General features: G+C 39.1%; 1 protein-coding gene across 1 annotated transcript in view; it reads right to left on the bottom strand.

Annotated features, from left to right (window-relative positions):
- CUNH5orf42 (chromosome unknown C5orf42 homolog) overlaps positions 1-22901 on the bottom strand; it is a 115845-nt gene that overhangs the window by 56505 nt on the left and 36439 nt on the right. Inside the window, exons 14-23 of the mRNA XM_008055533.2 lie at positions 17820-17902; positions 16737-16816; positions 14975-15052; positions 12595-12787; positions 9463-9753; positions 8514-9278; positions 7901-8071; positions 6057-6182; positions 4880-4931; positions 1636-1737 (exon numbers count right to left, since the gene is read on the bottom strand). Coding sequence (XP_008053724.1) covers positions 1636-1737; positions 4880-4931; positions 6057-6182; positions 7901-8071; positions 8514-9278; positions 9463-9753; positions 12595-12787; positions 14975-15052; positions 16737-16816; positions 17820-17902 — 1941 coding nt within the window. The remainder of the gene's footprint in view (positions 1-1635; positions 1738-4879; positions 4932-6056; positions 6183-7900; positions 8072-8513; positions 9279-9462; positions 9754-12594; positions 12788-14974; positions 15053-16736; positions 16817-17819; positions 17903-22901) is intronic.

The following is a 22901-nucleotide window of genomic DNA, read 5'->3' as shown; positions in this document are numbered from 1 at the left end:
GCCGCTCCTGGCCACCGCAGCCTCGACCTGCTGGGCTCCGGCGATCCTTCTGCCTCAGTCGTCCAAGTAGCTGGAATTACAGGCGCACGCTACCAAGCCCGGCTCATTTTGATTTATTGTAGAGATGAGGTCTTGCCAAGTTGCCCAGGCGGGTCTCGAACCTACGGGCTCAAGCAATCCACTCACCTCAGCCTCCCAAAGGCGCAGGATTACAGGCTGAACCACTGAGCCTGGCTCAAATATCACTTTTTAATTAACATTTATTTGATTCATTAGTTTCCATGTAGTATGCAGTAATACTGAATGTATTAGATACGAATTATCTTCAACATTGCAGCAAGCATGCACTATGATGCAAATAACCAATTAAACAATATGTTAGAGGTACACTATAATTTAAGTGTCCCAAGGTACTTGGAAAAAAACAACACCGAGACTGATGAGGGTTAAACTCTCAGGGAAAAGTATGGGAAGACAGTGATAATATCTGGGCAATCTAAGTTCAGATAGTAAAGAAAGACATCTGTACTATATATTGTTTCTAACTATGTAAAATGCACAAAAGACTTTCCTGAAAGGAAAAACAATACCAAAATATTATTGCCAGGTGGTGTGATTATAGTTAATTTTCATCTTCTTTATAACTTGCTATATTATCCAAATATTCTACAATGATCATATATTTTTAAAATAATACCAGTAGCCGGGCTCAGTGGCTCAGCCTGTAATCCCGCGCTTTGGGAGGCTGAGGTGAGTGGATTGCCTGAACCCGCGGGTTCGAGACCCGCCTGGGCAACTTGGCGAGACCTCATCTCTACAATAAATTAAAAATTAGCTGGGCATGGTAGCGCATGCCTGTAGTTCCAGCTACTTGGAAGGCTGAGGTGGAAGGATTGCTGGAGCCCAGCAGGTGGAGGCTGCAGTGGCCGGGAGTGGCCACTGCACTCCAGTCTGGGCGACAGAGTGAGACTCCAACTCAAAAAATAAATAAATAAAAATAAAATAAAATAAAGTAAAATAATACCAGTAAATATTATTTTATAATAAGAAAAATTAGAGAGGGTTTAAAAATCACTTAAAAGTGATCATAGTTTAAAAAATTGCTTACTAAAAGTCATAAAAAGGAATTACTATGCTACAATAAACAGAACACTTTTCAAGAATCTGCTCATAATGATTAGTTACATTAATAAGGGAGTTGTTCAGACAACATTCCAAATAATAGATCCTCTAACACTTATTTCATCTACACCTGGACACAGTTACATATGCCTCCCACAGTGACCCAATCCAGTTCTCTTCCTAGCTCGACTTCACTAGCCACAGCCCCAGACTTGGGCATGCAATACCAGTGAAGGTAATTAATGACACAGAGAATCCAATTTCAAAATACTTTTTCTATTCACTTAGAATGTAGTCCATGGCAGTTCTGAACAAAAGTATCTATTATGTTTTACTTCAGTTATCATAAATTCAACTTCTAAAGTATATACCAGCGTTGGAGAGAAAGAGCTGGGATGAGTTACTAAAAACACATAATTTAAAATTTTTAAATCACTGCCTTAAAGAAAACGCCTAGATATTTTAAATATGTCAAAATATACGAATGAAAAAAAAAGCGAAACAGCATTTTACCTGGTTCTGTGTTTGTACTTGCATCCTGACTTCCTATAATTTTCTTTTTTACAGAGGCCATGAAATGCAATCCAGCTGAAGTATTATCATTTTGCAGCATTTCTTAAATATAACAAAACATTGGAAGTGATCAATGAGAAGCTAACATATTACCAGGAGCTCAGAAGCAGAGTACCTAACTCAATGGAAGAGAAATACGGGGTGGGGTGTTAATGTGTTATCAAAACAGACTTCAGGAATGCAGTGGTATATAAGTTAAATCTCCAAGACATGGTAGAATCAATGCCAATACTGTGGAAGACATTATGTCCAGATTAGAAATCTAGATATTCTTTTGGCTAATGAAGACCCAGTAAAAGCTAAGTGGAGAAGTGATGTGTTTGGACTGATGTTCTAGTAAAAAACCATTCAGCCAGTGCATGCATAAAACTGAAGTAATGCAATCAGGTAGATGAGGCTTGCCACAGCAGTTTAAACGAGCACTTAGTAACACTGAGGGATAGAAGAGAGAGGACAATTTAAGAATTACAAAGGAGGTAAGGTAGGCAAGAATTAGTTACTGGACGAGGGTGGGGAAGGTAGAATTTAGAATAATATGTGTTTTGGGGTTAGGTTGGTATTAACACAAATGGAGACAGAAAACAAGAGAAAAAAACAGCTGGGGAAGGGTAGAGATAACAAATTTAGTCTTCATATGCCATGCTTGAGGTAATTTCTACATAAGTGGAAAAGTTCCCAGGAAATAGAACCAAGACCAAAGTCTACAGTGGGAGTTTTGGTTTTGACATGTATTTTCCTGGGAGATCACCCAGGAAGACAGGAAGAGTAAGAGTATCAATTATGCACATTGTAGTATAATAAAAACTATATATTTGGTCTTTGTCCCCAGTTCCTGGCACAGAGATCCTCAGATCCTTGAAATTTCCTGGTAGGAGTATCTTTTGTTATTAAAATGAGCTTTTTTTGATAATACTTAAGTTTATACTAATGAGATGACCCTTGGGAAGCCCCCAGATAGCTTCAGGATGGGGCCTGAAGGAACCACACAGAGGAAACAACCACATGGTTAGAGTTAGAACTCTCAGCCCCCAACTCACCTGCCTTTGGAGAAGGGTGGGGCTGGAGACTGAGATCACTCACATGGTGATGCAAGCATATAATCCCTGCTACTTGGGAAGCTGAGGCAGGAGCTCAGGCCTGAACCCAGGAGGCGGAAGCTGTGGTGAGCTGTGTTTATGCCAGTATTCCAGCTGACAGAATGAGACCCCAAGGCAAAAAAAAAGAGGAGTGAAAAAGAGGAGGCCAGGTATGGTAGCTCACTCCCATAATCTCAACACTTTGGGAAGCCAAAGTGGGAGGATTGCTTGAGCCCAGTCAAGACCAGAAAGTGGTTTTAAGGCAAGTGAGTAGGAAAGATGAATGGCAGATGGATTAGAAAGCTGAGAGACTGAGGTTAAGCAGGTGACTTAGGAAATGACTACTTGGTTTATGGAAGCTGAGGCCTGATGCAGGGCAGTAGCACTGAGAAAGGAGCAGAGAACCAGGGCAGGGAGGGCAGGGTCGAAGTGAATGCCGGGGGAATGGAGATCAGGAAAGTTTGAATTTAAGGTGAAAGCAGAAAATAAAGATGAGAGGGATTATATATTTGAGTATCATCAAAAAATTTAAGAGCTGAAACTATTAGCATGAGTGGCTCTCTAAGCACAAGAGAGAACACGAGAGAGAGAATGTGTGTGTGAATTGCTAAGGAGAAGGAGGGATCACATACATTCAGGGGCAAGAAATAAATTGACCAATTAAATAAAATCACTGACTGTAAGTGAGTTTTCTTTTCTGAAGTAATTCTTTTATCTTTTTTGTTTGTTGAGTCAAGGTCTCACTATGTCACCCCGGCTGCAGAACAGTGGTGCTAGCCTAATTCACTGCAGCCTCCAACTCCTAGGCTCACGTGATCTTCCCACCTCAGCCTCCGGAGTACCTGCGTCGCTAGGACTACAGGTGTGAACCACTGCAGCCAGCCTGATTCTTTTTTTTTAAGATTCAGTCTTGCTCTGTCTCCCAGCCTGGAGTATAGTGGTGCAAGCATAACTCACAGCAGCCTAGAACTTCTGGGCTCAAGCGATCTTCTTGACTCAGCCTCCTGAGTAGCTGGGACTATAGATGTGAACTACCACACACAGTCTGATTCATTTTTTTTCGGTCAGGGTCTCACTCTGTCATCCAGACTGGAGTGCAATGGCACAATCATGGCTCACAGCAGCCTTGAACTCCTGGGCTCAAGCAATCCTCTCGCCTCAGCCTTCGAGTAGCTAGGACCACAGGTATGTATCACCACACCCCGCTTTTTAAAATTATTTCTTGTAGAGACAAGGTCTTGCTGGTCTCGAACTCCTGGCCTCAAGTGATTCACCTTTCTTGGCCTCTCAAAGTACTAGGATTACAGGCATGAGCCACCACGCCCATCTGATAACTCTATTTTTAATGTGTATGTACTTTCTATAATGAATTCAAACCTAGGCATGTTCTTCCATAATTTTCCTTTAGATCTCATATCTTATTTGAGATTCTAATTAATTGCATTGCTCTACTGCAGAGGTTGGCAAACTTTTTCTGTAAACGGCCAATTAGGAAATATTTTAAGTTAGGTGACCCAATCCCTGGGCAGCGGACCAGTAGGAACCAGGCTACACAGCAGAAGAGGCAGGCAAGTGAAGCTCCACCATCTGTCAGATCAGGGGGACATTACATTCTCATAGAAGCATGAACCCTAACTGTGAACTATACATGTGAGGGATCTAGGTTGTGCTTTTCTTATAAGAATCTAGTGCCTGGTGATCCATCCCACTCCTGACGCCCCAGTCATGGAAAAACTGTCTTCCATGAAACCAGTCTTTGATGCCAAAAAGGTCGGGGACTGCTGTTTTAGGTTTTGTGTGCTATATGGTCTCTGTTGCAACTATTCCACTACGCTGCAGTGTGAAGGCAATCATAGACAGTATGTAAACAAATGGGCATAGCTCTTTCAATAAAACTTGATTTAAAAATACAGGCATAGTCTAGATCGGGCCTATAGGTCATAGTTCATCAGTCACTGCTCTATTGAATAACACACCAAAACAAACATACACACCTTGTCAAAGAAACATGAACATAATTTAGTTTCACTTTTTTCCTGAAAATATTTCTAAAAAGTTGATTTTTAACTCTAAACTTATACATAAACATTAATCATACATATACCTACCAAAAGGAATTTCGAAGTCATCCACAGGCTGGAAATCACAATATTCTTGTTCCTAGATAAATTTGCAAACAATTAATTTATGATTAACTCAATAGCAATGAAGACTGTTGAATTCTTAGGTAAAGGTTTAATTTCTATCATTCTAGATATAACTACTTATTCTATCAAAGTAACTCTACAAAAGAGCTCATGAAATCCACAAATCAACCAATAAATAAGAACATTATTGGCCAGGTGTGGTGGCTCAAGCCTATAATCTCAGCACTTTGGGAGGCCAAGGTAAAGGGACTGCCTGAGCCCAGGCGTTCAAGATCAGCCTGGGAAACTTGGTGAGACTTCATCTCTACAATAAATCAAAAAATTAGCCAGGCAAGGTAGCGCATGCCTGTAGTTCCAGCTACTTGGAAGGCTGAGGCAGAAGGATAGCCTGAGCCCAGCAGGTCAATGCTTGGGTGGTCAAGAACGTGCCACTGCTCTCCAGTCTGGGCGACCAAGTGAGACTCCAACTCAAGAAAAAAAGACCATTACCAGTTTAATGTATGTAAAGTTACTATGTGTAATTCTCTACACAGAGTAGCTTTGATACTCAAATTGCACCCCATGCTGTCAAAACTTTTAATTGGACTCTATAAACATTTTTTTTTCAGTGCCTCCAGACATGCTCGAGGGCTTACTGAAAAAACATGCCTTTTAAAAATCAGTGTAAACAAATTTATGTTTCTGTTATTTTAAGCCTTTGTTGCAAAAATAGCTACTAAAAAGTCACCAAATTTAGAAGGTATGTTTAAAAAGACCTGACTTGAAATATCGGTTACACAACAAAACTATGTTTGGAAAATCCTTAAGGAACCTCAAAGATAGCAGAAACTATACTAGAAGATGCCCAAATAACATGCATTAAGGTATCCTAGACAAAAAAGCAAAGAGTGATTTTAAATATTAAAAAGTCACTAAGGCAGATGCTCTGAAATGCAGTTTTTGATTTGCCACCAAGTTGCTTTTCACATTCTCAACTATATGTCTACTGTTCTATGGAGGGAAGCAGCAGGGATTTATGTACTGAATATCATCCTTCTAATCACAATCAGAAGCTTCCAGCAATTAGACTAGCCACAGAGACATACCAAACTCTGTGTTCATAAAAATCAGGGAACAATCGATAGTAGCTGTTCTGTACCTTGGGTTTTTTAACAGTTTCTGAATCATCATCATCAATGATGGAATCCTCTGATCGAAAAGTCACATTTGATTTTCTCCTCAATTCCTCAGATCTTTTTTCTTTCAACTCTTTCTCAGCTCTTCTCTGCCTGTTAAACGCAATAGCATAAAACATACTTTTTACTATTATAGTAACATCTGACTTTCATTTGTATCATGCTACATAGGGAGACAGTTATCAAAATTATGTTCATAAATTATTCTCAACAGCATTTCATTACCAAGAGATTATGCCTGAGTATATAAGCAAATATAAGCCAAAAAAAATCAAAGATATATGAACTGAACTATTCTGTGTCAGTCACCGAAATCTCAGGATAGGGTAATACCTTTCACACATTTTCAAACTTTCTTTTCCACATATTTGAAGCTGGTACCAGAAATCTTATCAGATACCTCCACATTTGCCTATCTTAAGACATTAAGCACACTTAGTCACCTCAGTGAAATCCCAGCAGAGAAAAAGAGGTCTCAAAATGTTAAGGGGAATACTTACTTAGAAGAGGAAATACCTGGAAAAAATGGAAGGAAGGGACCATTTCTGGAAAGAAAGTACTGAGAATAGATTTTATAGTTTGATAAATGTGAAATTTTGAAAGTATCTTCTAGACTCTAATAATCTGTCAATCAATACATGTATGGAAGATGAATTATGGATAAAAAACCATATAAGAAGTGCTCTTCATTAGAAGTCACAGTTCTGCATTTTACATACACATTTCTTAGGGACCTGAAATAATTTACATCACCTAGTCTCATTCTTACTAGAAGACTCTGGAGAATATGGTAAGATGCATAACAATGAATATTGGTTCAAAAGTATTGAATAGTACAGTAGTTCTCCTTTATCCATAGTTTTACTTTCCAAGGTTTCAGTTTTCAGAGTTCAGCTGTGGTCCAAAACTAAGTGAGTACAGTACAAGAAGATATGCCAGGCATGGCGACTCACGCCTATAATCCCAGCACTTTGGGAGGCAGAGATGAGAGGATTACCTGAGCTCAGGATTTGAGACCAGCCTGAGCAACATGGTGAGACTTCATCTCTACAATAAATCAAGATATTAGCTGGGTGTAGTGGCACATGCCTGTGGTTCCAGCTATTTGGAAGGCTGAAGCAGAGGGATCACCTGAGCCCAGCAGGTCAAGGCTGCGGTGGCTGTGAGCATGCCACTGCACTCTAGCCTGGGTGTCAGAGTGAGACTCCGACTCAAAAAAAAAAAAAAAGATATTTTAAGAGAGAAGAGAGACCGCACACTCATATAACTCTTATTACAGTATAGTTATAATTGTTCTATTGTGTTATTAGTTATTACTGTTAATCGTTTGCTGTGCCTAATTTATAAGTTACACTTTATCACAGGTTTGTATTTATAGAAAAAAGCACAACATATATATATATAGGTTTCAGTACTATTTTCTGCAGTTTCAGGCATCCACTGGGTATCCCTGGGGATAAGGGGGACTACTGTACATGGAATACAGCATGATACCAAACATTTGTACCGCAAATGATGACTGCTCATCCTATTATAGAAACACGTAAAATAATCTTCTAGTCTATGAATGGTAGAAAAATAACTCCTTAATAAAATGGAAAAAATGATAGCATCTGTCTCACAATATGGTAATTTCCCTTATTACACATATGTTCAAATGCATGACACTTGACAAGGAAATTTAACGTGCCATTGCATATAGGCTAGATGGCTGAACCAGATGACTTCTGTCTTTATGACTACATGATTGTACATAATAGTAAATGTGCTAGTACACAATATTATCAAATAAAATTTCATTTAAAACTTGCCTTTTTTTGTTGTCCTGTCCTTGTCTTCCTTCAGGTGGTTTCATTTTGACCTTTACAAGCTGAAGGTGCCCAGTATCACCCTGCTCAAATAAATCATGTGTTAGTTTCTGTTGGCTTTGTTTAAATGCAATGAGGTTTTCAAGTGGGATAAGTTGTGGCTTTTTGCACTACAACAAACAAAGACTAAGAGTGACAAATTACAAACCCAGTTACAAACACAAAACTGAGAAAAAAGTTTGTTTAAATTAAACTAAGAGGCCGGGCGCAGTGGCTCAGACCAAGGTGAGAGGAATCTCAAACAATATGTACAATCACTTGCTTTCACTCTCTACACACACATGGACGAGAACACTCGGTAATTTTATTTTACTTCTTTCTTCTCTGAGCAGAACATATATTTATAAAGGAGTTCAATAAATTCTACTATTGATGGAAAGACTTAAAACCTTTAAAATGCATAATTATTATTTTAGACCTGATTTTTATACACTATTTTCTATAATAGACGTATTTTTTAATGTGCAAGAGCTTTTCATTGAACACATAGTACTTAAGGTATTAAAAATGTGCCGCATACTGCTTTTGCATCACCATGCAAAAATTCATTACCATATTTTCAGGAGACAGACATGAATGAAGCAATGATAGTCTTGGGTATCTTTCTTCTGTTACAGTTCTGATAGGTATTGGGGGAAATGTAACTGATGCTCTTGAGGGTGATGAAGGTATATACAGAGGTTTAAGTTGTAGATGTAATAATGGAAATCCAAAGGAATTGTGAGGAGCAGTCTCAAGGAGTCTTGGCTTATCATCAACTAGTTTTTCTGGTTCCATACGTACTGAAGAATCCCATTGAGGTGTCAAGTTTTCTTGTCTAACATATTGATCCAAGTTCACATGCTTAGGAATTTCTGTAATTTCAATTTCTTCCTGTTTCTTCTGCTCAACTGCACTTTTAATGGCTTCAGTATTATACTGGCTTAAATTCAAATGAGATATTGAAGTAGTTTGTAGTACTCTCGGTGGAACAGCAGTTTGGAAGGAATCAGAAAAGCCCTGAGTCTCCCTTGGTTGTAGCAGGGGCCTGAAGGGAACTTGTGGGATTCTTCCTGTATTTAAGAAAGGGGGCTTAAATTCATGCTTAGACTGAAAATGAAGCAAAGGAAAACCATCACTAGTACTACAAGTTTTTGCAGATGGGATAAGTCTAGGTGTCTTCTGAACTAAAGGTGCGGACAAAAGGTAGAAGTGAGTATTTTCAGCAGGAGCTGGAGAAAATGAAGTGGGTGGTAAATTTTGAGATGCTGGAGTTGGTTCTGTCTTCTGAGGCTGGACTTCTAATTGACATAAAGGAGTATTTCCATGTGGAACATTCTGGAAGAAAAAAACATATTATGTAAGTTGAGAATATATCAGAAACTCCCTTTTTGTAAAGATATTCAGTATGTTTTGGAGGGAGTAGAATGTTATACCTGCTAAAAATTATTCACTCGAACAACAAAAAAAGCAACAATGGTCGAACACCTTAAGACATTAATAGTATTTTTACATGTATTACCTGTATATTTCCATCAATATTTTGGTCAGATTGGATAGTTCCTTCATGGTAGTGTGGGCTGCTCTGGCAAGGCTCTTTGGTATACTGTTCTGCGGACTGCCGTTTAATGAAAAATCTCTCAAGATTTTTGCTGCTGTCTCCAACATCACCACATCCTCTTGTGAGGTTTGATATTTGGTTTCCCTCCAAATGCACAGACTGAGACTGCTGTAAAAGTTGTTGTACATCTGGCAAGTTAGCAAAGGATGATCCTACTATTTGCATTAGGCTCATAAAGTTGATCTGTTGTAGCTAGAATAAAACAAAAAGCAAAGAGATATCTTAAAATATAATGAAAACAATCTAAGGAATCAACAGTAATCACGTGAATATTCTATAACAGACATACCTTTGTCTCAGTATCTGTCAGACTCATGAATGCTGAGCAGGAGGCATAGCCAGAAGAGACTTTTTAAAAAAGATATAGAGAAAAAAGTAGTTCCCTGTCAACTAGGCATATGAACACTAACACGAGACTTGGGACTATGCAAATCAGTTTGCATAAACATTTCAGGAATCAAAAGAGTGAACTAATGTAGTGGGATAAAGAAGGATTCCCAGAATGAGTGTGCTTTGAACAGTTTTCAAGAAACATGAGAGCAGAAAGTAGTATACAGGTGAAGAGCAGGAAATTCCCTTGGAGGGGCTGATTGGATGAAAGGCATGCACCAGTGGGTCTCAAACTTTGCTGTGCATTAGAATCACCTGAGAAGCATCTAAAAGTCCAAATGGTCAGGTCACATTCCATACCAACAACATCAGAATGTCCGGGGATGTGAATCAGGAGCAGTATTTGTTAAGATGACCATGTTATTTTAATGTACAGAAAACCTTGGAAACCTCTAAGCATATACATTGGCTGGAACAGGAGATTTATAGCAGGGATAATGAGAAGACAGGCTAGTGCAGTAGTTTACAAACCTCAGCATGCATCAGAATCACCTGGCAGACTTGTTAAGCCACTTATCCTCACTTTGATTCAACAGGTCTGGGATGCAGGCCTTTGAATTTGTATTTTCAAAATCTAAGTGATACTGATGCTACTGATCCAGGGTCCAACTCTGAGATCTACTGGACTTGTGAGAGTAAGGTAGGAAAGGAGGGAAGGTAAAGGCTCACAGTGAGGTCTTTGAAGGCCAACAGAAGAATCTGCACTTGAGAAAACAAATCAACTGAGAAACACTGCAGAATTTTTTTAAATGTAGTTTCCCTTCAATTATAGAAGAAACACACACTTATTGCAGGGGGGAAAAAAAGAAGTTTAAAACATAAAATAAGCATCACTCATAATCTTTCCTCCAAAGATAACTATTATTGACATTTTTGTGTATTTTCTTTCACTCTCTTCAAAAACACACACACAATTTTTTTTTTAGAGACAAGGTCTTGCTCTCTTACCCAGGAAGGAGTACAGTAGCCCAGTCACAGCTCACTGTAACCTTGAACTCCTGGACTCAAGTGATCCTTTGGCCTCAGCCTTCCGAGTAGCTGGGACTACAAGCACATGCCACCATGTCTGGCTGTTTTTCATTTTTTGTAAAGACAAGGTATTGCTATGTTACCCAGGATGGTCTCAAACTCCTGAACTCAAGCAATCCTAGCATCTTGGCCTCCCAAAACACTGGGATTACACGTGTGAACTACCATGCATGGCCTCTTTATATTTTTAAAATAAGATTGACATCAAGCTGGGCACAGGGGCTCATGTCTGTAATCCCAGCACTTTGGGAGGTTGAAGTTAGAGAACTGTCTGAGTCCAGGAGTTCAAAACCAGACTGGGCAACTTGGTGAGACCTCGTCTCTATAACAAATCAAAAAATTAGCTGGGCATGGTGGCACACACCTGTGATTCCAGCTACCTGGAAGGCTGAAGCAACAGAATCTCCCAAGTCCAGCTGGTTGAGGTTACAGTAGCTGTGAGCATGCCACTGCACTCCAGCCTGGGTGACACAGTGAGACCCTGACTCAACAACAACAACAACAACAAAATACTGATATTATATAACATATAAACATGTAAAAGAAATTTACTTAAGATTTTTAAATAGGTAAATAATATTATTAAAATAATATCTACAGAAAGTATCCTAGAAAATACAAGTATGAAAGTATGAAATGCTAGGAATTTAAGGTTGGCTACAGATATAGAAATAGCAGGTGGCTACAATGACATAAAGTCCTGGCAAAAGAGACAAGAGGGCATAGTAAAACACTGGGTAAGGGTAGTGAAATAAGGCAAAGATGACTTTTGAAGACAGTGATTCTTTAATCTTTTGTATGCAACAGAATTATTTGGAGAACATGTTAAAGACACAGGACAGTGAACACAAAAGTCCCCAAGTGATTCATAAGACACAGTTTGATAAATATTTCTAAAACTTTAAGCTGGTAGAACAGGTGGTATTACCAAACAGAAAAGGGAAAAAAGGGATGGGGAGAATAAGAATAAAATCAGTTTCAATAGGTTTCATGGGACAGGGGGATATACTAAAAAAAGTATTCTCATCAGGGCCTTTAAGTTCAAAGAGAAAGTTGGTGCCAAGAATCACCAATATAAAAATGTTTTATTACATCACATAAAGAATACATGAGTGAATATAGAGCAAATGAGCAGAGATTTAGATTTGAGGGAAATTAATGTTTTTAAAAAGGGAGATAATTGAAAATTGTTGGTAGACAGAAAAAAGGATAGACAGGTAAGAAAAAGATGATGGAAGTCAAAGTGAACAGTAATTTGAAATGCAGCTGACAGTTTCAACTAAAACCAAAATTTGGCCGGTGAAAAAGAAATATAATGTGATGCCCTGGGTTGGAAAGCAGACTCTGCTTCCGAGTAGGAGCCCACTGGTCTGGTTTGATTACCTCCCACCTCACTTTTATGAGCAGCTGCATCCCAAAGAACTCAGTAAAAAGAAGACTTTGTGAGAAGCAGGTAGCTTAGTCTAGACTACAGGCCCTAGAGTTATTAACTTTTGAATGACACATGAAGATCAAAGCAGAGAAATGTTTGTGACTTAATTTTAACTTGTCCGTTTCTGGAGGTTTATTAATCATGTATCTTGTGTAGATTTACTTATATAGAGATGTGCTCACCTGAACTAACTTAAACATTTCATCTTGGAGCATCTGCCTGACAGAATCTGAAGAATCTGTTAACTGAGCCCTGCGTTCATTTCTCTGGGTCTTCCGAGGTGTTGGGGCAAGCGTTTGTGAAGCAACATTAACTCCATTTGATACCAGAGGTGGAACTGAAGAAGATTTGTCTTTAAATGTAGAAATCTGTGCACTATATGGAACGTATTTAAATAAAAAACACACATTAATCAATAAAAAATAAATTGAATGTTTATGATCTAAATATTTTGATCCCACTTTTTTCATCTAATTTAAAAGTTATTATGGTAATTTTCTGGAAATTTAAACCCTAAAGCTTATCTTTCTAGTACCCATCAGCCAACAGACACATCTGTCACCAGCACAATTTTCATCTCTATGCCTTTATTAAGAGGCATGTACTGTCTAGTCAGTGATGGTCCCCTCCCTATGACCTTACAACCCAGAATAGTTGACATTTATTTTACTTGCCTAATGCCCGTACACATTTGCGTTTGAAACCTGTGCAATCATTCTAAGTGTATAGACTTTGTAATTTAGCTTTAAAAAAAGTTTTTTGACTAAAATTAATAATTCAGAATAGCTAAGAAAACTAGAGAAAATGAATTTTTTAAAAGTTTAATTCTATTTAATTGGTAGAGCAAATTACTATTTATCATTATTAAATGTGCAACAGGTTGAGCACGATGACTCACGCCTATAATCCCAGCACTTTGGGAGGCCAAGGTGAGAGGATTGCCTGAATCCAGGGGTTTGAGACCAGCCTGTAAAACTTGGCAAGCCTTCGTCTCTACAATAAGCAAAAAAATTAGCTGGGTGTGGTGGCAGCTATGGTGGTTCCAGCTACTTGGAAGGCTGAGGCAGAAGGATCACCCAAGCCCAGCAGGTGAAGACTGCGGTGGCTGTGAGCCTGCCACTGCACTCCAGCCTGGGCAACACAGTGAGACTCCTACTCAAATAATAATAATAATAATAAATACATAAATAAATAAATGTGAAACAATAGTACTGCAACCATTTCCTTTCCAGAGTTTAAATTTATACAAAATTGCTCCTGAATTATACCCCACATCTTCAAAATTAAAAAAAAAAAAGGCTGAAAAAGAAAACTTAGGCTGGGCACCAGTGTCTCATGCCTGCAATCCCAACACTTTGGGAGGACAAGATGGAAGGATTACTTGAATGTAGGAGTTCAAGACCAGCCTCGGCAACACAGGGAGACCATGTCTCTACAAAAAAATACAAAAATTATCTGGGTATGGTGGTGCACACCTGTATTCCCAGCTACTCAGGAGGCTGAGGTTTTAAAGGATCACTGGAGCCCAAGAGTTTGAGACTGCAATAAGCTATGAATGGCTATTGCACTGCAGTCTAGGGACAGAGAGGATAGGGAGGAAGAGGTGAAAGGGGTAGAGAAACAGGGGAAAGATGATTAGATTAGATTAGATTAGATAGATAGATAGATAGATAGACAGACAGACAGACAGACACACAACAGATCAAGACAAGTTTTTTGTTTTTAAAACACAAGGTCTCACTCTGTCATCCAGGCTGGAGTGTAGTGGTGCGATCATAGGTCAACCTTGAAGATCTAAGCTCAAGTAATCCTCCCACCTTAGACTTCCAAGTAGATGGGACTATAGGCAAGTGACACCATGCCCTGCTAAATTTTTTTTTTTTTAAATAGAGATGGGGGTCTCACTATGTTGCCCAGGGTAGTCTCAAACTCTTGGCGTCAAGTGATCTTTCCACCTCAACCTCCCAAAGTGCTGGGATTATAGATATGAACCACTATACCCAGCTGTTTTTTGTTTTGTTTTGTTTTTTAAATAAACAGAATAATAGCTGGGTATGATTCCTTAAATACAGCAGATACTCAACATTTCCTAAGCAAATAAACTTCATAAACTAAATTAAGGAACATGCAGATTCAAATTAATTGATAACTGTTTCCAAAAAAGAAAATAATTCATTAAACTGCATTTAGATTTATTTCAGTTTACACACATTCCCATTCAGCAAAAATATTTGCCTTTCATCAGACATCTTACATGCTTAATAACAAAACTTTATTTGGCAAATCCATGAAAAACAGACATTACAATCAATCTGCTTATTTTAAGAACAGGTTATGCTTTCAACAAGTAGCAAGGAACTTGATTTTAATTATGTAAAATTTTTCTGAAGTAAAGCTGTGTTGTATTTCCTCCTATTTAAGCAAGAGTTCACTTATTCTCTTAATTTTTAGTCAAAATGTTTAGCAATTAATTCAAAATGGTACAGTAGGTATATTTTCATTCCCTTATTTATTTGTAAAACATGACTATTTTTAAATGGTATAGTAGGTAAAAATTCTTACCTAGAAATTTCTGAACTCGTATCCACACAAAATGAATGAGGAGTGGTATGTTCAGGATTTAAAAAGGGTTCAGTCATGCTATAAATAACAATTAATAGGCGATTAGAAAGCAAGATATTCTTGGCATTATCTAATGTACAGGTGATCTAAAGCTCAGCCATCTAAAAGTCTAAACATTCTCTAATCTTTTGTATTGCTTAGCTCATAATTGCAATCTGTTTGCATTTGTCTCCATAGCAATTAGTAACAGAGTAAATATATATCTAAACGAATTAACACCAGATTTAAACACTGTTGACTGCTCAGTAACAAAAACAATGGAATCTAAAATAAAGATACATGATGTTAGCCAGGACCCAAATTTTACCTGTGGAAGAGGCAGATACTTTGCACAGAACACTAAAGAGCCCACCGTCACATTTGAAACTGAAAAGACTAGTGAGTTTTTGTTTTTTCTCTTCTTGGGTAATTTTCCTAAGGACTAGTTTTTATGAATAGAAATATCTACATTACTTGTAAAGTGACATGACATGAAATATATTTTTTGTTAGTGATCCACAGAAAAACTAAACAAACTTGTGTACTGAGAAAAGAAAGAAAATATAATTATGTTGCTTCTCTTATCCAAGAAAATTCTAAATTTCTAGAACTTCTAAAATTCTAAAAATTAAGAAATCATGCCCAAACTGTAACACATTAAAACTGCCTTCAAGCCGGGCTCGGTGGCTCGGCCTGTTAATCCCGCGCCTTTGGGAGGCTAAGGTGAGTGGATTGCCTGAGCCCAAGGGTTCGAGACCCGCCTGGGCGGTGAGACCTCATCTCTACAATAAATCAAAAATCAGCCGGGCATGGTTGTGTGTCCCTGTAATTCCGGCTACTCGGAAAGCTGAGGCGGAAGGATCGCCGGAGCCCAGCAGGAGAGGCTGTGGTGGCCGGGAGCGACCACTGCACTCCAGTCTGGGCAACCGAGTGAGACTCCGACTCAAAAAAAAAAAAAAAAAAAAACAACTGCCTTCAGCTCTCCTTTAAGCAATAATAAACTAGCCAGCAAAGTATGTATATATCATAGCCCTAATGGATGGTGCATAGTAATATCACAGCAATGCAAGATTATATATAATAGGATTTGTTACAGTTCTTTATTTGATTCATTAAAAATGGAATCAGAGCCGGGCTCAGTGGCTCAGCCTGTAATCCCGCGCCTTTGGGAGGCTGAGGTGAGTGGATTGCCTGAGCCCGTGGGTTCGAGACCCGCCTGGGCAACTTGGCGAGACCTCATCTCTACAATAAATCAAAAAATTAGCCGGGCGTGGTAGCGCGCGCCTGTAGTTCCAGTTACTTGGAAAGCTGAGGCGGAAGGATTGCCAGAATCCAGCAGGTCGAGGCTGCAGTGGCCGGGAGCGGCAACTGCACTCCAGTCTGGGCAACAGAGTGAGACTCCAACTCAAAAAAAAAAAAAGGAATCAGTGTGGACAGGTGGTTCTCTAATTGGCAGCTACATGGACTTCAGTCTATTTACGGCTTTATTTTATTTTGTTAAGGTTGATGATGAGAGAACAAAAGGCATTTAAGATATCATTATTCATTTCACTTTACCATAACGTAGAAGTACATTTACCAAAAATCATTTTGTACCATAACTATACATTGAAATTACACTTTCACAGATTGATAATGCCACCATAAAATATGTATTGTAAATTCTGAGGAAAAAGATGAAAGCTTCACTGAGGTAACCAAGTCAGTTACAATCCATTCTTACCTTTTCTGTTCAGTCAATTTTTTCTCCCTATTTGTCTCCAACGGGTCTTCCCTTTGACACTGAATGTCTTCTGTGGAATGCTGTTAAAATTAACAATACCCAAAAGAAAACAGGTGAAACAAATAGGTATTACTGTCTTGAGTATTTCAATTTTCATATCACCTGCTTAACCAGAGTAACAACAGTCTACAAGTAAGTGAGAAATCAAACACTGAAATGTACTCCTAGTCCTGCTACGACCAGATCTTTATACTGTGCAAACTGCCTTTGGCCCATCGCCCTTAGCTATTGAGTCTGTTAAGGCACAAAGACAAGATGATATCAGTAGACAAACATATTGTAAATTACATATACCTGTCACTACATGATTATTAATTATCCTGTAAAAACAACCATAAAATCAGAAAAATGAACTCTTTTTAAAAGTATTGTTACAATAATTGGAAATGTCTATGCTCCACCTGGAAATTCAATGTATAGAGTTTTGAGAAAATAAATAATACAAAAAGTGCATATACGGGGGTGCCAAAAATATGTATACACATCTTAAGTAAGACGTTCACACAAAAGATGGTGTTAATCAAATGAATTTAAGCATCACCACACAACAGCCAGGACAGTCAAAGAAAATGGTAGCAGTACAATGGAGCAGATATCATACTACACATTGCTAACATAATTTAATTCAACTTCAAAAGGTAGTAAATAGGAAGCATCTCTTAAATGCATATACATTTTGGGGGCACTCCCATATGTACAGAAAAAGCATATTACAGCAAAATTATATTTGTATATTTAAGAACATTTTCACCACTGTTTTTAAAAATAATTTGTTAAAGCAGTTTATGAGATGAAAGTTTCATTGCCTGAAATTACTGGACATGTTACTACACTGTAATAGTAGAATTTCAGTGAAAGAAGAATGCTGCACTGCAGGGTTATAATTTCACAATCCATAGCACACTTTTAAGAGACAGTCTTGCTTTGATGTATTTAATAACAATGAATAAATGCACTTACATATAATTTAAATACTACACAAAATAAAAGTTGAATAATTTTACCCACTATTTGCTGACTTACTTTTTCTACCTGCTGAGGTAAAGTCATCATGCAAATGGCAAGATCAGGACTTTTGAGACCTCCAACAGGTTCTTTGGTGTCTTCTAGAGAGAAACAAAGTGGAGGAAAAAACAGACCATTTGAAAAATAATCTTCTGACTTTTTTATTTTTTTTTTAGTTGGAGTCTCACTCTGTCGCCCAGACTGGAGTGCAGTGGCCGCTCCCGGCCACCGCAGCCTCGACCTGCTGGGCTCCGGCGATCCTTCCGCCTCAGCCTTCCAAGTAGCTGGAACTACAGGCGCGCGCAACCACACCCAGCTAGTTTCTGTGATTTATTGTAGAGATGAGGTCTCGCCAAGTTGCCCAGGCGGGTCTCGAACGCACGGGCTCAGGCAATTCACTCACCTCAGCCTCCCAAAGCGCGGGATTACAGGCTGAGCCACCGAGTCCAGCATCTTCTGACTTTTTAAAAAGGTTCAGGAAATATTACAGGAAACAAATATAATGACAGAAATATTTCTATCCTCCTTACAAAGACAGTCTTTAAAAACAACTGGAGGAGAGATGGGGAAGATGGCGGCCGAGCCAGTTGGACTACGCGAGTCCCTGTGTTAGTGAGTAAGCGTATGGGAAGTTTTGCGTATGTGCTCCTGAGCGAGTAGGCATGCGAGTGGCTGACTGAGGGAGGGTGAGGGAGCTAGCAGCCAGGGCTCTCTTGGTGGCTAGCGTCTGGGCTTGGACCCCAGAGATTCCCGGGACGCAGAAGCCGAGCGCCATTTTCTCTTTCTTTTCTGTTCTTTTTTTAAATCAACAAACCCTCCCGGCAAGAAAACGCTGGGAGAGACTAAGTGGGGCTCGTAAGCAGGGGGCCAGGCCCTTGTGCAACAGCAGGTGCTGCAGCTTCTCTACTTCGTCCCTGCATCTTCCCGGGTGGCAGAAGCAGAGCACCATTGCTTTTTCAAAACAAACAGAAGTTTCCTTTGGAAAAGCAGCAGGGAGACACTACTGCCCCAGGCGTTCCCACACCACCTGGCAGGGAGCTGGAAGGGGCTGTGGACAGAGTCCAGAGGCAATCTCCCACGGAAGAGGACAAGAGAGGCATGCCACCACCATTGAAGGCAGGGCAGGAAAGTGCTCCGACTTGCTCACCACAGACCAGTAGAGAACAAAAGAGATCAGTAGTGAGTCCTGGGGTCACCTAAACCCTCTCCTTCCCAGCAATCCTCTGAACGTCAGCGTCAGACCCACACAGCTGGGTCACGACTGAGAGGGATATCAGTTGCAATAAGAGAGCTCCATTCCAGGATAGGTCTGGCTGTGGCACCCCAGTGAGAGTACATACCTGGGAAGAGACAGTCCTGTACCTCCCCACAAGAGATCTCCGTGACCATACCAGAGTGGGAGGGGAAGCCTGCACCCCACCCACCTCCACTGTCGCTCCTCTCTCCCTGCTTTGTTCCCTGAGCAAAGAGTGAAAGAGGTAGCTCTGCAGGAAAGATCTGATTAGAGGAACAATTACAGAGACAGCCACAAGAGGGCAGGTTTTTGTTTGTTGGTTGGTTGGTTTTGGTTTTTTAAATTTTCAATTATTTTTTAATTAAAAAAAATTTTTTTGACTATTTCTTAGTTCATCTACTTTAAAAATATTTTTCCTTTGTGCATGAATGTGTATGGGAGGGTTTGATCTGCATCCCCTCCAAAAGAATTTTTTTCTTTTCTTTTTGTTTCTTTCTTCTTTTGTCATTTTCTGTTCATGTGTGTCTATGTGAATGATTGAGTGTTTATCTTTCGATTTTGTTGTATTGTTGGTTTTTGTTCTTTTGTCCTTCTGGGTCTTTTTTATATTCATTTTTTATAATTTAAGGGGTATGTCAATAGACGTGTGAGGGTTTGACCTGAATCCCCACCACCCTTTTTTCCCCCCTTCGGTCTTTCTGTTTTTTCTTCTCTATTCACTTTGTGCTAGGCATGTGTGTGTCTGTTTAGTTTTCTTGGGGGTCTTTTTGTTGCTGATTGTTTTGTTTAGCTTTGTTGTTATTCCAGTTTGTATTGGAGTATGTATGCATGTGTTCAATTGTTTTTGATTGGTTTCTGCTTTGTATCATCATATAGAGTGGTAGTGGGGAGTGGGTCTCAGGGAACACACACCTCAATAAGTGAACACTTTAATTTGCAAGTAGTATCTGATTCTTAGCACCCCATTCCCCACTTTATTTGAGTTTGAAAACTATAAGAGATAGCAAAGCTTCCCATCCACCATCCTATTTCAAAATAGAACAGATCAAGAGCCCAGATCAGAGAAGAATAGAGGTCTGAGCAAACATCAGAAGGAAATGCCTCTCCAACTGACACTAAATATTACAGAACTAAAGAGAAAAACAAGAGACCTGTCACAAATAAGGAAGAGCCAAAGGAAGACCTCAGGTAATTTCAAGTGTACCAAAGACAAAACTCCTGAAAAATCAGACCTTGGAGTCCAAAAAATGGAAGTCACCAAAGACTGTCCCCAGAATATGACAGGGATTAGGGAATGGATGGAAAGAGTGAATAGGACTCAAGAAAGACAAGATACAACACTGAAAGAACGTGTAACAGAGATTTTGGCAATAAAAAATTTCATCCAGGAAATAAATAACAAGATGATAAGCATGGAAAGCAGAACTAATCTAGCTGAAGAAAGAATCTCAGAACTTGAAGACTAGAACATGGAATTAACCCGATCTATTAAAAAACATAGAAAGAAGATTCAGAAAGAAAGAACAAAGCCTACAAGAGATGTGCAATTATATCAAGAGGCCAAACCTACACCTGATTGGTATCCCAGAAGAAGAAAGGGAAACGGAGTACAAGTTGGAGCAAGTATTTCAGGAAGTAATACTTTCCCCATCTCACCAGAGATGTGACCAGCCAAGCACAAGAGATACAGAGAACCCCCACAAGACATCAAATGAGAAGACCAAACCCTAGACACATGGTAATTCGCCTACACAAAGTAGACACAAAAGAAAAAATCCTAAAGGCAGCAAGAGAGAAATATCAGACTACCTACGAGGGAAAACCAATCAAAATAGCAACAGACCTATCAGCAAAAACACTACAAACAAGAAGGGACTGGAGCCCTATATTCAAAGTCCTCAAAGAAAAACAATTTAAACCAAGAATTTCCTATTCAGTCAAGCTCAGTTTCATCAGTGAAGGAGAATTAAAATCCTTCCCAGACATCCTATCCCTAAGAGATTATGCAGCTTCCAGAGCAGCTCTACAGGAGACATGTAAAAAGATATTAAGCACAGAAGAAAGAAGAAAGAAGAAAAAGACTGACCACACACTTCCCAACAGCAGAGCACAGACTCAGTAGATAATATAGTGCAACAAGAAACTTGAAAACACACTCATTCATTAAACCCAAAGCCAAAAGAAAACAAGCAAACAAAGGAAAAACTTTATAAGAACCTCATGACAGGGATAAACAACCACATTTCAATAATCAGCCTGAATGTGAATAGACTAAATGCACCACTGAAAAGACAGAATAGAGGAGTGGATAAAAAAACATGGCCCAATATTTGCTGCATCCAGGAGACTCATGTCACTTCAAGGAATGCACACAGACTCAAAGTTAAAGGTTGGAAAACGAGTTTCCAGGCAAATGGATTACAAAAGAAGGCAGGAGTTACAATCTTAATATCAGACAATACAACCTTTAAGCTATCAAAAAATTTAAAAGATGCAAAAGGACACTACGTAATGATAAAAGGTTCAATCCATCAATAAGAAATATTCATCCTAAACATATATGCATCAAACACAGGAGCACCAGCATTTATAAAGTAACTACTAAGTAAACTAAAAAAAGATATTGAGCCGGGCTCGGTGGCTCAGCCTGTAATTCCGCGCCTTTGGGAGGCTGAGGTGAGTAGATTGCCTGAGCCCTCAGGTTCGAGACCTGCCTGGGCAGCGAGACCTCATCTCTACAATAAATTAAAAAATCAGCCAGGCGTGGTAGCGCGTGCCTGTAATTCTTTCTACTCAGAAGGCTGAGGCGGAAGGATCGCCGGAGCCCAGCAGGTCGAGGCTGCGGTGGCCGGGAGCAGCCACTGCACTCCAGTCTGGGCAACAGAGTGAGACTCCAACTCAAAAAAAAAAAGATATTGATTCTAACACTATTATAGCAGGGGACTTGAATACCCCATTGACAGCTCTAGATAGATCATGGAGGAAAAAAATCAACAAGGAGATCCAGAACCTAAACTTGACACTCAACCAAATGGACTTAATAGATACCTACAGATTACTCCACCCAACAACCACAGAATATACATTCTGCTCATCACCACATGGTACATACTCCAAGACTGATTACATCTGTGGCCATAAATCAAGCATAAACAAATTCCTTAAGGTTGAAATCTTGCCATGAATATTTTCAGACCACAGTGGAATAAAAATAAATATCAACACCAACAACATTTTCCCAAAACCCACAAAGACAGGAAACAAAATAGCATGATGCTGAACAACTACTGGGTCAACACTGAAATCAAAGCAGAAATTGAAAGATTCCTGGAAATAAATGAAAATGAAGAAACATCTTACCAAAACCTCTGGGATGCCCTGACAGCAGTTCTCAGAGGGGAATTTGTATCTCTATGAGCACATATCAAGAAAACGGAATATCACAAGTGGAGAGCCTAACAGATAACCCAAGGGAGCAGGAAAGAGAAGATTACCAAAACTCCAACTTTAATAGAAGAATCCAAATCACCAAAATAAGAGCCCAAATCAGGATACAGAAGACAAAAATATCGTACAAAACATGAACAAAACAAAAAGCTGGTTATTTGAAAGAATTAACAAGATTGATCAGAATGACCAAGAAAAAGCCCAAATAAACATAATCAGAAATACAAAAGATCAAATCACAAATGACCCCGAAGAAATACAAAATTATCAGAGATTACTATGTACACCTATATAGAAACAAAATAGATAACCTGAATGAAATGGAGGACTTTCTGACATCACACAACCTCCCCAGGTTGAAACAAGAAGACATTGAGACACTAAGTAGACCAATAACAACCCAGGAAATGGACTCTGCT

Source organism: Carlito syrichta, unplaced genomic scaffold (assembly GCF_000164805.1).
Source record: "Carlito syrichta isolate Samal-C Ts95f unplaced genomic scaffold, Tarsius_syrichta-2.0.1 Scaffold301873, whole genome shotgun sequence".
Classification (NCBI taxonomy): Eukaryota; Metazoa; Chordata; class Mammalia; order Primates; family Tarsiidae; genus Carlito; species Carlito syrichta.
The sequence above is the reverse complement of the archived record's forward strand: the minus strand, read 5'-3'. Positions and strand labels throughout refer to the sequence as shown.